Source organism: Narcine bancroftii, chromosome 6 (assembly GCF_036971445.1).
Source record: "Narcine bancroftii isolate sNarBan1 chromosome 6, sNarBan1.hap1, whole genome shotgun sequence".
NCBI lineage: Eukaryota > Metazoa > Chordata > Chondrichthyes > Torpediniformes > Narcinidae > Narcine > Narcine bancroftii.
In genome coordinates this window covers 88836471-88851467 of record NC_091474.1, presented here as the reverse complement: position 1 = coordinate 88851467, position 14997 = coordinate 88836471, and the positions used below count along the sequence as shown (strand labels likewise).

At 46.3% G+C, this 14997-nt stretch overlaps 1 protein-coding gene across 1 annotated transcript in view; it reads left to right on the top strand.

Moving 5' to 3' along the window:
• LOC138737315 (pro-neuregulin-3, membrane-bound isoform-like) overlaps positions 1-14997 on the top strand; it is a 391174-nt gene that overhangs the window by 351523 nt on the left and 24654 nt on the right. The window contains exons 3-4 of the mRNA XM_069888068.1: positions 6550-6623; positions 13633-13659. Of these exons, the coding sequence (XP_069744169.1) occupies positions 6550-6623; positions 13633-13659 (101 nt within the window). The remainder of the gene's footprint in view (positions 1-6549; positions 6624-13632; positions 13660-14997) is intronic.

Below are 14997 nucleotides of genomic sequence, written 5' to 3'. Positions count from 1 at the left end.
GTTGTTTTTGTCTTGCGCACTTTTGATTGACTCCGTGAGCCATCTTTGTAGTCCTGCGTTTGGGGTTTCCACTGACCTCAGGGAGCAGGCTTCTCTCTCCACAGCGGGCCTCCTCGTAGAGGTAAGGCCTTTACCTTTCTCTTCCGACATCTTTCCTTCTTCTTTTCTTCCCATTGTTTTTGGTTTTTCTTTCTTTGCTGCCATTTTCTCCACACTTTTATTTTTAATTTGTTATGCTTTCTGTGTTTGTGGCTTTGCTTTTTCTTTACTTTTTTTAAACTTTTCTGGAGAGGGCTGGTATTTTCTTACTGGTCACTACTCCATCACGTGACTTCTGGCAGATTTCACTTGACCACAAATCAGCCACCTTCAGTACTTGTTTTAGTCACTACAGATTTCTATGGATGCCATTTGGACTGGACTCTGCCAGTGAAGTGTTCCAGCGCTCCATGGAACCGATTTTTGCTGGATATCCCTGTGCGATCGTCATCGACGAAATAATCATTAGTGGAAAAGACATGGGAGAACACGAGGCCAACTTGAGAAAAGTGCTCAGCCGAGCTGGAGAAGTGAACCTGAGGCTTAATCCCCTTGGGTGCAGGTTCCGGCTCCAGCTATGTTGGTCACGTTTTCACAAGTGAAGTCCTCGAAGCCGACCCCTCCAAAACAAAAGCAATCAGTGAAATGCCAGTACCTGGAGATGTCCCAGCTTGGCAAAAATTTCTGGGGATGGTCAACTATTTTGGAAAACTGATTCCAAATTCCAATCAGCTGACGGCTCCACTGTGACAACTACTGCACAAGGACAAGGAATGGACTTGGCCTGAGTAGCAGCAAAATGCTTTCGAAGCACTAAAGAAGCGTGTGTCCTGCCCACCCATTTGGTATTATTGTGACGTCAGTAAGCTGGTGACATTTACCAGTGATGCTTCCCAGAATGGACGAGATGCAGCCAGTTGGCAGGAAGGAAAACCTGTAACCTATACTTTGTGAACACTGACTGACACAGAAACCAGATATGCTCAGATCATGTCCAAAATTCCATGATTATATTTACAGCAAGCTGGTGGCCATAGAAAGAGACCACCAGCCCCTGATCACTATACTGAAGAAACCCATACATGTAGCAATGACAAGAGGTCAAAGGATGATGTTACAACTTCAAATGTCCAGCATCACCCTTGCGTATAAAAGCCGAAAACAAATGTGCCTGGCTGACACTCTGTCTCAATTTCCCAGGAAATCCACAGATCTGCAAGCTGCTGAGGAAGACATCTTTGACATGATGACAGTCAACTACATATCCTCTTCTTGCTTGGAGGAGTTAAAGAGACACACGGCAGGTGACACAACCCTGCAGATGCTCAGCGTCTTCATCAGACATGAGTGGCCCAGCAAACAGCATCGTCTTCCACACGCTGTTCGTCCCTATTTTCCTTTCAGAGACGAACTAACTATTGAAGACGGGGTCATCATGAAAGGTCAGAAAGTCCTGGGTCACTACAAAAGGAGTGGACAGAGGGAATCCTGCTGCAGAAGCTACTAAACTGAGAGCAAGAGGCACTAAAGTGACAGGTGGCATCAACAAGGAGAGAGAGCACAAAACCACACCAGCAAAAGGAACCACTCTTCCTTCATCCAGTTCCAGACCTGCCTTGGTCGACCATGGCAACAGATATCTTTGAATGGTGTTCGTGGACTCGTATTCAGGCTGGTATGAGATTGACCTGCTGCATGATGTTACCTCAGCAACGGTCATCACAAAACTTTTCAGTTGATGGAGCACCACACGTCCTCATATCAGACAATGCCAGACAGTTTATAAGCCAGCAATTCAAGGTCTTTGTTGTACAGTGGGACTCGTGTCACCAGCAGCCCAGAGTATTCTCAATCTCACGGGTTAGCTGAAAGAGCCGACCGCCAATCAACTCTCAGAGATAGAACTGATGTTTTCCTCAACCTCTTAAATCTCAGAAATGTGCCACGAGACTCAACGCTGGGGTCTCCTCAAAGATTAATGTCAAGGCAAACACGCACTACTCTCCCTGTCTCGAGGAAGCTACTTGAACCTTATATGCATAAGCCACAAGAGGTAAAATCCCAGCTTCTCAATAAGAGAATGTCACAAAGGTTGTGCTATGATGGATCAAGCTAATCACTTCAGCCTTCGATGGAAAGGCAGATTGTCAGGCTGCAGAACCCACAAGGTTACAACCGGACAGGCGCGATAAAGGAAACTTGCAAGCAGCCCAGATCTTATCTTGTTCACTCAGAAGGAAAGCTCAACTGGACGAATCATCGACACATTCTACCTGTAGCCGAGCCTGCGCCAGCCCAGCCCAGTCTAAGTGATGCTGACTCTCAGGATCCTGGGCTACAACACTCCCACAAGAGTAGGACCGGAAAGGATGGGCACTAAGTGGTTTCAGGTTGAGCTGCCTCCAGCTGAGCCACCCTCAAACACAACAGAAAATCTGTATAGAGCACGCTCAGGCCATGTTATGAAAACTGAATCGAGTTTTACAGCATGTATATTTGTTTGGCTATAGTCATTGATATTCATGTTTGTTTACATGTAGCAGAATGTTTTCTTAAGTTTCTCACCGAATATGGTGGTCATTTCATTTACTGAAAGTGTCTGCTAAATATTGATCATTCTCTGACACTTTGTTAGCACTGAAGTTTAACAAGGTAATTTTGTCATGGTGTGGAGCATGAGCTAAGGAAAGGGGATGTAGATTAGTCACTGGGTTCATATCCTGTATATCTAAGTAACTGGGATTCAAGGGGATTCGTTAATCTGTTGCACTCCAGTGGTCATTTTCTGTCACTTTGCAGCCTCGATGTATGTAGTTAATAAACACGGTTTTATTCATCTAAACTCACAATGCTAAATTTATCAAACTCTGACAATAATTCTGAATGCTGAACGAAGGGCTAGTATGTTTAATGAGTAAGTGACTGGAGAAATTCTGAGCGAGTCGACTTGCATTTAGGTAAAGGCTTTGTGTTTGGGAGACCATGTCTCACAGATGTGAATGAGTTTTTTTTCAGATTGATAAAAGGCAGTGTGGTGGATGTTGTCTACATGGACTTTACCAATGCCTTTGACAAAGTCCCATATTTCCAGCTTAGAGGTATTCTGGAGTGTGTGGTAGAACAGAAAGATTCAGGGGGACAGATACATAGTTCCAAGAAAATTGCATTTCAGGTAAGCAGCATGAAAAAGGAATTTGGCTTCATCAGTCAGGGGTATCATGTTACAGTCATACAGAACGGTGAGACAACATTTAATGTATTCTGCGGAGTTCTGATTACCCGGCTACAGGAACGGTGTCAGTGAAGTGGAAAGGGCGCAAAAAAGACTCACAAGAATGTTACCAGAATTGAATGATAAAGAGTTTTCTCCTTGGACTGGAGGAGATGTGAGGGAGGTGAACCTCATGGGGATTAATACAATCATGAGGGACATGGATAAGGTCAATAGTCACAGTGTTTTATAAAGGGATGGGAAATCTAGATCTAGAGCACATCGATTTAAATTGAGAGGGAAAGATTTAAAAGTGGTGACAGGTATTTCACACAGACATTTAGACAGGTTCATGACGGGAAAGGTTTCAAGAGAAATGGGCCAAAAGCAGGTAAGTGGGACTAGCGCAGATAAGAAATTGGCCAGCACTGGTGAGTTGGGCTGAAGGATCTGTTTCCCTGTTGACTTGATTAAATCTTTACCATCATATTTACTCAAAGTCGAGTCAAGTACGATCAAAACATCAGGAAAAGTAAGAGCTGATCTGCAGCTGTGAATATGCGCCTGGTGTGAGTAAAGGGAAGTGGTGTGAGCGATTGTGTATGTGTGTGTGTGGCGGTGCATGTGATGTGTGTGCAGAGAGGAGTGGGTGTGAGAGTCTCAGTGTTACATGGTGGAGCTGAGATTTCAGCTCCTTCCCAGTCAGTCCCACAATCCATAGAGGATCCTTGTAACCTTCCAGAAACAGATAGAAATCAGGAATGGGAAGGCAGGGAGACATGTAGAAGATTGCAATCACCAGGAAGGTGGTGCCAGTAAATTGCTGAGGCTGCAGGTTGGCATGTCTCACGGAGCTAAAAAGAAATGGCTGGTGAGATAAGGGAGACGATCGTTATAATTTCTCCAAAATTCTATGTATTCAGCAAAATTCCACCAGATTGAAAAATAGAGAATGTCACTCCTTTATCCAAAAAAAAGGGTTTGACAGAAAAACTACAGGTCCGTTAGTATAACACCTGTCAGACGGAAAATCTTAGAAGCTATTATTTAAGATGTGGCAGAAGGGCATTTAGAAAAAAATATCAATGTAATCTGACAAAGTCAGGGTGCTTCTACGAAAGGGAAATGAGGCTTGACCATTTTCTTGAAGCTTATTTGAAGTAAGGTGATATCGAAAAAGGGGATGTACCTGGGTTTGCAGCGGTACCCTGCCTTGCCTTGCAGCGGTAGAAACACAGATTCAATCATTCCCTTTGTGGAGTGAAACCCAAAAGTCTGCAGATACTCTGGTTGTAGTAAAAACACATAGAAATGCTGGAGGACCTCAGCCGGTCTCGCAGCGTCCATAGTTGTATAACACCTCCTCCCTCACCACTGTTCAGGGCCCCAAACAGTCCTTCCAAGTGAATCTTCTGGGGTCATCGACTGCATCTGGTGCTCTCACTGTGGGTGCCTCTCCATCACTGTGTGGAGCCCCTGGGCTCTGTCTGCTGCCCCGACACTTGTGACATTGAGAAGGAACAGCAGTTGATTTATCGTGGTGCAGGAGGTAACATATTGGTGTGAACAGATGATAGGCTGGCCAACAGGAGACAGGAGGGAGGGAAATGGGTCTTTTCCTGGTCAGAGCTGACGGTGGGTTAATTTTAAAATCTTGCGACCGCAGGGTTGGCTCAAGTTGGCAATGACCTCAAGGGGTTGCAGATTCCAGGGAAGCAGAGGACTGGCGCAGGGCACCAGAAAACGGGGAGTCCGACCCCCCCCCCCTCTGTTTGATGGGGAGGTGACCCACAGGACAGTGACCAGGGTGGCGGACCAGTGAGGGGATTTTGAGGCTGACGAATACACAGGGAGCGGGGCTGTTAGTTACTCGAGACGAGGAACCCACGCAAGGATGCAGGTGACTGCCATCAAAGAGCCCCGTACCAAGCTGCGGACTGCCGGAGGGTGCCCGGGATGGGAGAGAGCGCTGGAGGCTCCCGGATTGTGTCGGACGTGTGCATCTGGAGCTTGAGTTGCTGATGTTGTGTGGCATGGAGGCTTTTGTGGGGGGGGGGGGGGGGGGGGAGTTACTTTCTTCTGCTTTTCCTTCTCTGGCTGGAAAAGGGGTGCTGGGAAGCTTTAGCCGATAGTAAATGTTTGCCTTACAGTAGACTAAAGAACATTGTGCGTCATATCACCTTTTCTGTTTTCTTATGTGACAATAAAATAACCTTGAATTAAAGCCATCCGGTTGGTGGATACCCAGATGGGAGTTGTTCCTCCAATATATGGGTGGTCTCAGTCTGACCATGTCGGCATGGGAATGGGGCAGGTCACTGAAGTGGGTTATCCTGCTATTGTGGAGGCGCTGAACGAAGCGATCTCCCAGCCTGCGTCTGGTCTCTCCGATGGGGAGAAGACCACGACGGGAGCACCGAAGGACTCGTGCAGATTCACAAGTGAGGGACTGCCCCACTTGGAGGGACTGCTCAGGCCCCGAGCGGTGGTGAGGGATGAGGTGTGGGCACCAGTGTTGGAGTTATAGGGGCCGATTGGTGGGAAGGGAGGAGTGAGCGCGGGAGTCATGGAGAGAGCAGTCCTGAAAAGTAGTTCGGAATGTGAACAAAAACATGATTTTCTTGTGGGGGGAAATTGAAGAGCACATGGTGGGAGCAGACTGGGGGGGTGTCGTGTAAGAAAAGAGATAAATGCATTCTAAGCAAAGATTTGCTGGACTGAATATTAGAATTTTTTGAGTCGTCTTCTGAAGAAGAAAAGTCATTTTCAGTGCAGAGTGAAATTCCTTCTGTCGTCTCCCATCCAATACTCCCTGGCTTAGGTATAACAGTGGTTAGGTAAAATTTAAAACTTATTTTACTCATGAAGTTTCTCCACTTGGGATTCACTGTTTAGCAAAATTGCCTATCACTATATCACAGTCACTTTGTCTTGTTTGAAATCCCCAAGGAATGTTTTGAATTAATCACAGGACTTAAATCAATGCTGAGGAAAGGGTTGCAGTCTGCCCTTTGCCTCCATATTGCACAGGATTACTTTTCGTTACTCCAGTGAGCCCAAAGTCCACTGGCGTGCCCCGAATTCCATCATTGGGGCACAGCGGGGAAGAATCTTGACCTTGTGCCGTCATCTTTCCATCAGCACTGGCTGGCCCAGCGTCAAAAGCCTGGTGCAGCGTATGAGAGGTCCACTAACCAGATGCCCCTCATGGGCCGGACACCGGCCGCCCAGGGAGCCTCGCAAGACCAGGCAAACCCTGAGCCCATCTATTGTCACTCATCCATTTTCTTTCTCCTCAGGTGCAAGGAAGGATACCAAGGTGTTCGCTGTGACCAGTATCTTCCGAAAACTGATTCAATCCTATCTGATCCAAGTATGTGGAATGTTTTCTTCCTTCAATGTGAGTTACTAATTGCTGCCGTTACTATGGAGATGGCACTTTGCTGTCAAGGTTTTGAGTGGGAGGAAGGGCTGAGAATTTCAAGGCCTTGAGGTAAACCCAATGGGAAAGCTCAGAAGTCACGTGACAAGGGATTGTCAATCATGTCCTCTCTCGCAGATAGGCAGTTTGCCTTATAACAACTGATTTGTCCCTGACAGGACTAAGATTAACTCCAGTAGTAATCTGACAGTTACTGAATGTGTGCAATGCACAAACATGATGGAGAAATTCAGCAAGTCACAGACCATCAACAGGAAGTTGAGGGTAACCAGCGTTTTGACCCTTTATTAGCTATCCTTTACTTCCTGTGGATGTTGCGTGACCTGCTGAGTTTTCCCAGCACATTTGTGCATTGCACTTGACCCCAGTGTCTGCAGACTTTCTAGTTACTGAACAGGTTTTGGTGAACACCTCTGTGCACAATGTTGTTCAGCTGACCAGCTCCAGTTGCTCCAATACATACCCATGATTTATCCAGCATGCAACATTGATCAGGGAATGCAAAGGTTGAATGAATCAATTCTCATGCCCAGCGTCTTTCCACCTGTGCAGGTTTGTTTAGCTTCTCTAATCATCGACTACTGAATGGAGTTCATTTTAATTGAGTTACAGTAGGATTAGGTTAAAGGTACCTCTCGCAGGAAGACCTCCTCATCTCTTCCCCCTCAATGTGAGTGCAAATGTAACATGCATTCTTTCTTCTTCTTTGGCTTGGCTTCGCGGACGAAGATTTATGGAGGGGGTAAAAAGTCCACGTCAGCTGCAGGCTCGTTTGTGGCCGACAAGTCCGATGCGGGACAGGCAGACACGATTGCAGCGGTTGCAGGGGAAAATTGGTTGGTTGGGGTTGGGTGTTGGGCTTTTCCTCCCCTGCCCCCTGTCAGTGAGGTGGGCTCTGTGGTCTTCTTCAAAGGAGGTTGCTGCCCGCCAAACTGTGAGGCGCCAAGATGCACGGTTTGAGGCGTTATCAGCCCACTGGCGGTGGTCAATGTGGCAGGCACCAAGAGATTTCTTTAGGCAGTCCTTGTACCTTTTCTTTGGTGCACCTCTGTCACGGTGGCCAGTGGAGAGCTCGCCATAGAACACGATCTTGGGAAGGCGATGGTCCTCCATTCTGGAGACGTGACCCATCCAGCGCAGCTGGATCTTCAGCAGCGTGGTCTCGATGCTGTCGACCTCTGCCATCTCGAGTACTTCGACGTTAGGGATGTAAGCGCTCCAATGGATGTTGAGGATGGAGCGGAGACAACGCTGGTGGAAGCGTTCTAGGAGCCGTAGGTAGGCTCCACCTACGTAACATGCATTAGTACAGTCACAAATGTACAGTGTTAAAGCTGTTAACTAACATTTCCATATTTGCATTCTGTCTGTATTGTGCGATCTCACTCATTTGAATACACTGGACACCAACTTTTTTTCAAAAGGTTTTCTTCCTGAAACAAAGGGGATTATGATGGACAACTTCAAACTGAACACAAAGATAATTTCAAATGTGCTGTACCATGTAGGAAGTTGGAGAAGCATTAAATTAACTTTCATTGGCTTCAGCATGTTTAATTCCATAATGATGCTGAGCCAAGCTCTCATGTTGACTGCACTTTGCACAACAAATGTGAGGAGGCCACGGTTTGTCTTGGTCATTAATTTTACAATCGAAGTAGAGCTCATAGGCTTTCTTAATAAGTGCAGTCATGCTGCGTCTTTGCAACTGTAACAGAATGTATCGCAGCTGTGACGACATTGACAAGAATCTTCATGAAGACAATAAATGCTATTGTTAAGTACACTCACTGCTACTGCCTGAAGAACATGTGCATCAACATGCATTCAATCTATATCAAAATAATGCACAGCATCTGTATATGTGAGCTGCTTTTATAGCCTGTCTATAGCTATCCTGACTAAACATGCCCAGGCCTAAGACAACATTTACATAGCACCTGCACAGAGTGCATGCCTAGGTGTGCTTGGACTGACCAAAACAGCTTGTTTTGTGGGCAATATGCTAGTAGACTTAAAATATGACAGGAAATCACAAAAATAGGTTACATCTAAAAAGTGGTGCATGATAGGTAGATTTTAAAGTGATTTTTGTGATCAGCAGACAAATCCATAAAATACACCTGAAAGTGTTCAACAAGTAAAATCTTTGTTGTCCAGAGATATCAGAGCACAGACTGCACAGAAACATTACCATCAGAGGACACATCTCGTGGAATGTGTCTGCCCTCACGACATCAGCGACGGGTGAGAAACCTCCCATGATTCCTCTGATGTAGACAATGTATGATGTCCTTCACGGTCATGGTGATGAACGATGCTTCATCACCTGAAAGTTATGCCGATGAACCATGGATGAAACTGGTCCAGTGCAATCAGCGTCACATCCTGGGAGCCAGCTTCCTCATCAAATCGACAATCACGAGCTCTGGTGTCACAACATTCCTTCTGCTTCACTTGTTTGAATCACAGAGCAGCATGGCTATGAGGGGCTCAGCTCAGACCACCAATTCCTGATGCAGTGTGAGGTTCTCCCCATCTGTACCTCAGCTAGTTGGATGTTTTGTATGATTGGGGAAATCAGAAACTTGTGTCAGTTTCACCTTTTATCAATTCATCTCTTTCAGTCTGAATGGCCTTTTCTGACCAACCATTTGATTTGTTTCGTGGGAGTAAACAGGCCAAACCCTATTCCTTCTGATGAACTCGGTCATTCGCTGCTCATCACTTTTGGTTCTGTTGTCCTTCAAAAGTGACTGGAAGGCCATGTGAAGTGAAGGTCCTTCTCAACTCAGACAACTGTTGCTTGAAATGTCCATGAGATCTGGTCCCATTCTCACACAGAAGGGGGATCCTCAATAATCATGATTATTGCCCCCAGAGCTCGACGTGCATTCATAACTCTTTCTTTTTGTTCCTGGAATATGGTAAATACACTTCATCTTCCATTCACTTCTCATCTCAGCTGGGTGAGTGTGAAACCTTGGAGAGGTGGATCTCATCATTATAGCAAGCCATGAGCTTGTTATTGATGTGCTCTCAATAATTTCACAAGAATATGAGAACGGCAAGAAATAGGAGCAGCAGGAGTAAGCCAGACCCCTCATGTCCAGTGTGACCATGCTGGCCTCCCCTCCTGTACCAGTTCCACATGGGTCCTCAATTCCTCATCCTTAAACTCTTTATCCATCTCCATCGTACATTCTCAACAGTGATTTAGTCTGCACTGATCATTGGGGTGGGGAACTCCAAAGATACAATACACTCTGGAAAATATAAAAAAAAACATTTCTACACACTTCTATTTTAAGCAATCAATTCCTTATTTTGTAACCATGTCCCCTTGTTTGAGTTCAACTCATCACATCTTAACATCTATCTTGACCCTGACCAATACAATCACCAGTTGTTCTTCTAAAATGAAATAGGTACAGATCCATATTGTTAGCCTCTTTTGATGTGATAACTCTCTCATCCCAGGAATTAGCCTGGTAAATTTCCTTTAGACTGACTACAATCCTTTTCTTGGTAAAGGGTCTGGTGTTGAGGTGTCACGCAGAGATCTAGCACATCTGAATGCTGGTTGGAAAGAGGAAGCCTTTTCTCCTTGACCACTTTGAGACATGCTTCCTACACACTCCTTTCTGTGCAGTGGGCAGAGGAAGGCAGATCATGCCTTGGTCATCCGTGTACCAGGAACAACGATACATCTGTTCCTGCTGGCACATCACCAAAACTGCATCACCTGTGCCACACTTCCTTGGCATCCTTCAGCGGTACACTGATGTATGGAAAGCTTCATTCATTTTCGATCAGGAGCAAGTAGTTGTCCAAACCCTTTTGGTTACCACATCGTTCACTCAGCATGTTTGCGCAGCAGTTCTTTCCAGTAGTCAAATGTTTGAGCTTGCCATGGTCTCAATCAGCCATTCTCAACCTTTTTGTTTTGGCTATGTGCCCCTTAGAAATGTGAAGCAGTCACAGTTTATGGGCCCCCTACCCTGTGAAGCAGTCACAGTTTATGGGCCCCCTACCCTGTGAAGCAGTTACGGCTTATGGGCCCCCTGCCCTGTGAAGCAGTTACGGCTTATGGGCCTGCTACCCTGTGAAGCAGTTACGGCTTATGGGCCCCCTACCCTGTGAAGCAGTTACGGCTTATGGGCCCCCTGCCCTGTGAAGCAGTTACGGCTTATGGGCCCCCTACCCTGTGAAGCAGTTACGGCTTATGGGCCCCCTACCCTGTGAAGCAGTTACGGCTTATGGGCCCCCTGCCCTGTGAAGCAGTTACGGCTTATGGGCCCCCTGCCCTGTGAAGCAGTTACGGCTTATGGGCCCCCTACCCTGTGAAGCAGTTACGGCTTATGGGCCCCCTGCCCTGTGAAGCAGTTACGGCTTATGGGCCCCCTACCCTGTGAAGCAGTTACGGCTTATGGGCCCCCTACCCTGTGAAGCAGTTACGGCTTATGGGCCCCCTGCCCTGTGAAGCAGTTACAGCTTATGGGCCCCCTGCCCTGTGAAGCAGTCAAGTTTTGGTTTCTTCCCTACTACTGATGACATAAAAAAGTAGGATTTCAGTCTATGCCCATCACCCGCCCCCCCCCCACCACTTTTAAATGTGAGGAGCCTCCGTTGAGAATAGCTGGTCTAAATCTTTCTTTCAAGCAAACTGTTGACAGGTGTCCTCTGATATTACAGATATAACATTCAGTATGCTTGTCTTCTCTCACAAGCTCCAGTTGCAAGCCCGTGACAATGGCAACAGGTCTTCACGTCCCAAATATCACAATGAACTCGACGCTGTCTGATTCTTCAGTCAACCATATTGCAAATCTTGTGCAGATTTGACTGCTGTATCTATTACCCGGGGAATATAGGATGTTTTATTGGATGGTACCGCAAGGCCAGGATTTATTGGCTGAATTTAGGTCAATGGTTCTCAACCCTTTTTTCCCCACTCACGTACCACAGTAAGTATGTGTGTAGTAGGTGAGTGGGAATAAAGAGGTTGGAAACCACTGATTTAGGTGGATCCGGTTCAAGAAATTTATTATCATCTGATGGTCCAAGGACAACCCAACGAAAGAGTGATCACTGTCTTGAATTGCTTCCACAATGGGTTGGAGAGGGAGTTCCAGGATTTGGATCTATTCACAATGTATGAAGAGGTGGCATTCTCTTGTGCCTTCAACCTTGTCCTTCATGGTGGAGGTCAGGGGTTTGGTAGCTTCCTCACTGAGAGGCTCCTTTTAATTGCACACATCACAGATTGCTCAACAATGCCATGTCCTTTCCAAACCTCTATGCTCAGCCATCCATCTCAAAACTGCACAACACCTATGGTTTCATTCTGTTCCTGTGGAATTGAGATGGGGCACTCTTACTGTTGAACTGCCTCAACCAACTCTTCAATGGTCTGGGCTGAATCCAGTCAGATTTTATTAACCTCCATGTCCTGATACTTACAGACACAGGTAGAAAGGACAATTTCTTCCCTTCTGCAATTCATTTGCAGCAGGGAAAGTTTCATTCTTTTTAATTCCCCAATTCACAATTGTTAGTGGAGTCAAAGGACAACTGAGGTCACCTTTGCCCATACAATGTTGCCCACAACCAATCCCAGTACAAAAGACTGAATCAGTAAATCCATCTCAGTAAATCTTGCCAGTCCATGGGTCCAGGAACAAACCCTCTCATTTCACAAAAGACTAGCAACATGCCTCGTTGATCTGCTGTCACCCTTGTCACCATTTCTCATCACAGCACTCTGAATTGAACGGTTTTTGACAGTTGGTTCTCTAAGTGCAAAGCTGTTAATTTTGTGTTGTCATCAAGCCCTGGAGAGATCTGATGACAATAGATTCACACCTCTTAAAAGGGCCTGTCCCACAAGGATTTCAACTCCTCACATTCTCAAATAATAGATTATCTCAAAATATCTATCTCACACACACACACACACACACACACACACACACACACACACACACACACACACACACACACACACACACACACACACACACACACACACACACACACACACACACCATCCAACTCATCTCAAAACAACAGTAGGGCAAATATCAGCCCTCTGATTCTGAGCTTGACCTGCGATGCTTTGGTTAACAGAGTGCCTGACTTACGTTTACTGCACGTGAACAGAGAAGTGTGGGACATTTCACCATTGGAGATGAAGGCCATGCCTATCTGACACCTTGTAATGCAGGGTGGAGATTTGTGGAATGGGTTGACGAATATCCCTACCTCCTCCCAGAGCTGACATTAAGCTGTTGTGGCCAATAAGGTTTGAGAACTGTGAAGATATGTGCATGATGGGAGAGGAAAAAATATCAGTGTCAATGACCAGACGTAAATTAATCGGTCTTCATTGAATCTCTGAGGTATCTGACGTATCTGTGTCTTGACCATCAGAAGCTGACATGAGGTGATCTTGTGGTAACAAAATGTGGAGAATTGGAGTCAGCGAACTCTCAATGAGGAGCAAAGGATTTTGATGCAGATTGCTGACATTCTCTGTCTCTCTCTCTCTCTCTCTCTCTCTCCCTCCCTCTGTCTCCCTCTCTTTCTCTCCCTCCCTCTCTTTCTCCCTCTTCCTCTCTCTCTCTCCCCCTCTCCCTGTCTCTCCCTCTCCCTCTGTCTCCCTCTCTGTCTCCCTCTCTGTCTCCCTCTCTTCCTCTCTCTCTGTCCCTCTGTCTCCCTCCCTCTCTTTCTCCCTCTTCCTTCCTCCCTCTCTCTCCCCCTCTCCCTGTCTCTCCCTCTGTCTCCCTCTCTGTCTCCCTCTCTTTCTCTCCCTCCCTCTCTCTCCTCCATCTCCCTCCCTTTCTCCCTTTTCCTCCCTTCCTCTCTCTCTCCCTCTCCCCCTCTCCCTGTCTCTCTCCCTCTCCTTGCATTGTCCTTCTCACCCTTTCCCTGAAAGCAGCAGAACATCTGGGAATAGAATTCATGGGTATGAACACTCAGTTCTGGTTATGCTCTTTCTCTGTGCATGTCAGTCCTCCAATTGTCAGTTTCTATCTCTGGATTTCTGTGTTTTTTACTTGTACAGTTATCTGAGTTGTTGCGTTCCTGTATCTAGCCTGTGCATCTCCGTGTCCGTGCGATCCCTACCTTTGTTTGGTCTGCTCTTTGTTCATGTCTGCATTCAATTCGTGTCTCAGTTTGTGCTTGCTCCCTTTCAAAGGTTTGCATCCCACTGCTGTGTGTCCAAACACTGCACCCCTTCCCTCTCCCCCTCCCCGCCGTTATTTCTGGGTGGCCTGTACCCCTCCCCAGTTGTCTGGCTACTGGTTTCTGCTCCGATTTCTCTCTGAGAATGAGATTCCCCTTACTCCTTTCTGCAGGTTAGTGAGGGCACTCTCTCCCTTGTTAGCTCTAGGAATGGCATCGCGGGCAGCCAGCAACCGAATTGGCACCATCATAACACCAAGACTCTGGTCAGGATCTTATGCACATTTCACACCTCCCGCAAGTTACCCTCTGATGCTCGATCTGTCATGGAAATGCACAGTACAGGCCCTCCTCCCAAGCCTGCGCTGACATAGTAATGTCAGATTCCTACTTTACTCTCCCTGAATTCTCATGAACTCTCCCCAGATGCTACCTCTGACCTGCACACACCGAGCAACTTACAGTCTGGAAAAAAAGAGGGGAAACAAAAGCACAAACTCCCCACAGACAGCCCAGAGTCCAGGATTGAAGCAGGGTCACTGATATTTTACAGGTACTTGGAAAAAAAAAGCTATAATGGTCAACAGAATTGAATTAAAAAAGAGTTGCCCAGTTCCCAATCAGAACCCTGGACTTTTCACGTACATTGTGATCCACTTTCTCCCTCAGTTTCCTGGTGACAGCGACAAATTCATTTTTTTTTTATTTTGACCTTCAGCACGATAACAGACCATTTCATCCCATGAGTCCGGCCACCCAATTTTATGCCCCATTAACCTACACCCCAGTGTGTTTTGAATGGTGGAAGGAAACAGGAGCCCCTGGGGAAAACCCACGCAGACACAGGGAGAATGTACAAAACTTCTTACAGACAGTGCCAGACTTGAACCAAGGTCCATTCCCAATCACTGGTGCTGTGAAGGTGTTGCCCTAATCACTACACCAACCGTCCAGTGGTGAATGCATTTTTTTTTCCAAGTGTGTCCATAGCAAAGCAAGTCCTACCTGGTCTCCAACCTACTCATTTTTACTATCTTCTTTGCTTTTTTGCCACACTTCCAGGTTTTGGTTCATCTCCAGATTTTGCAATGCTTAAGCTATACATCCAAATTATTAC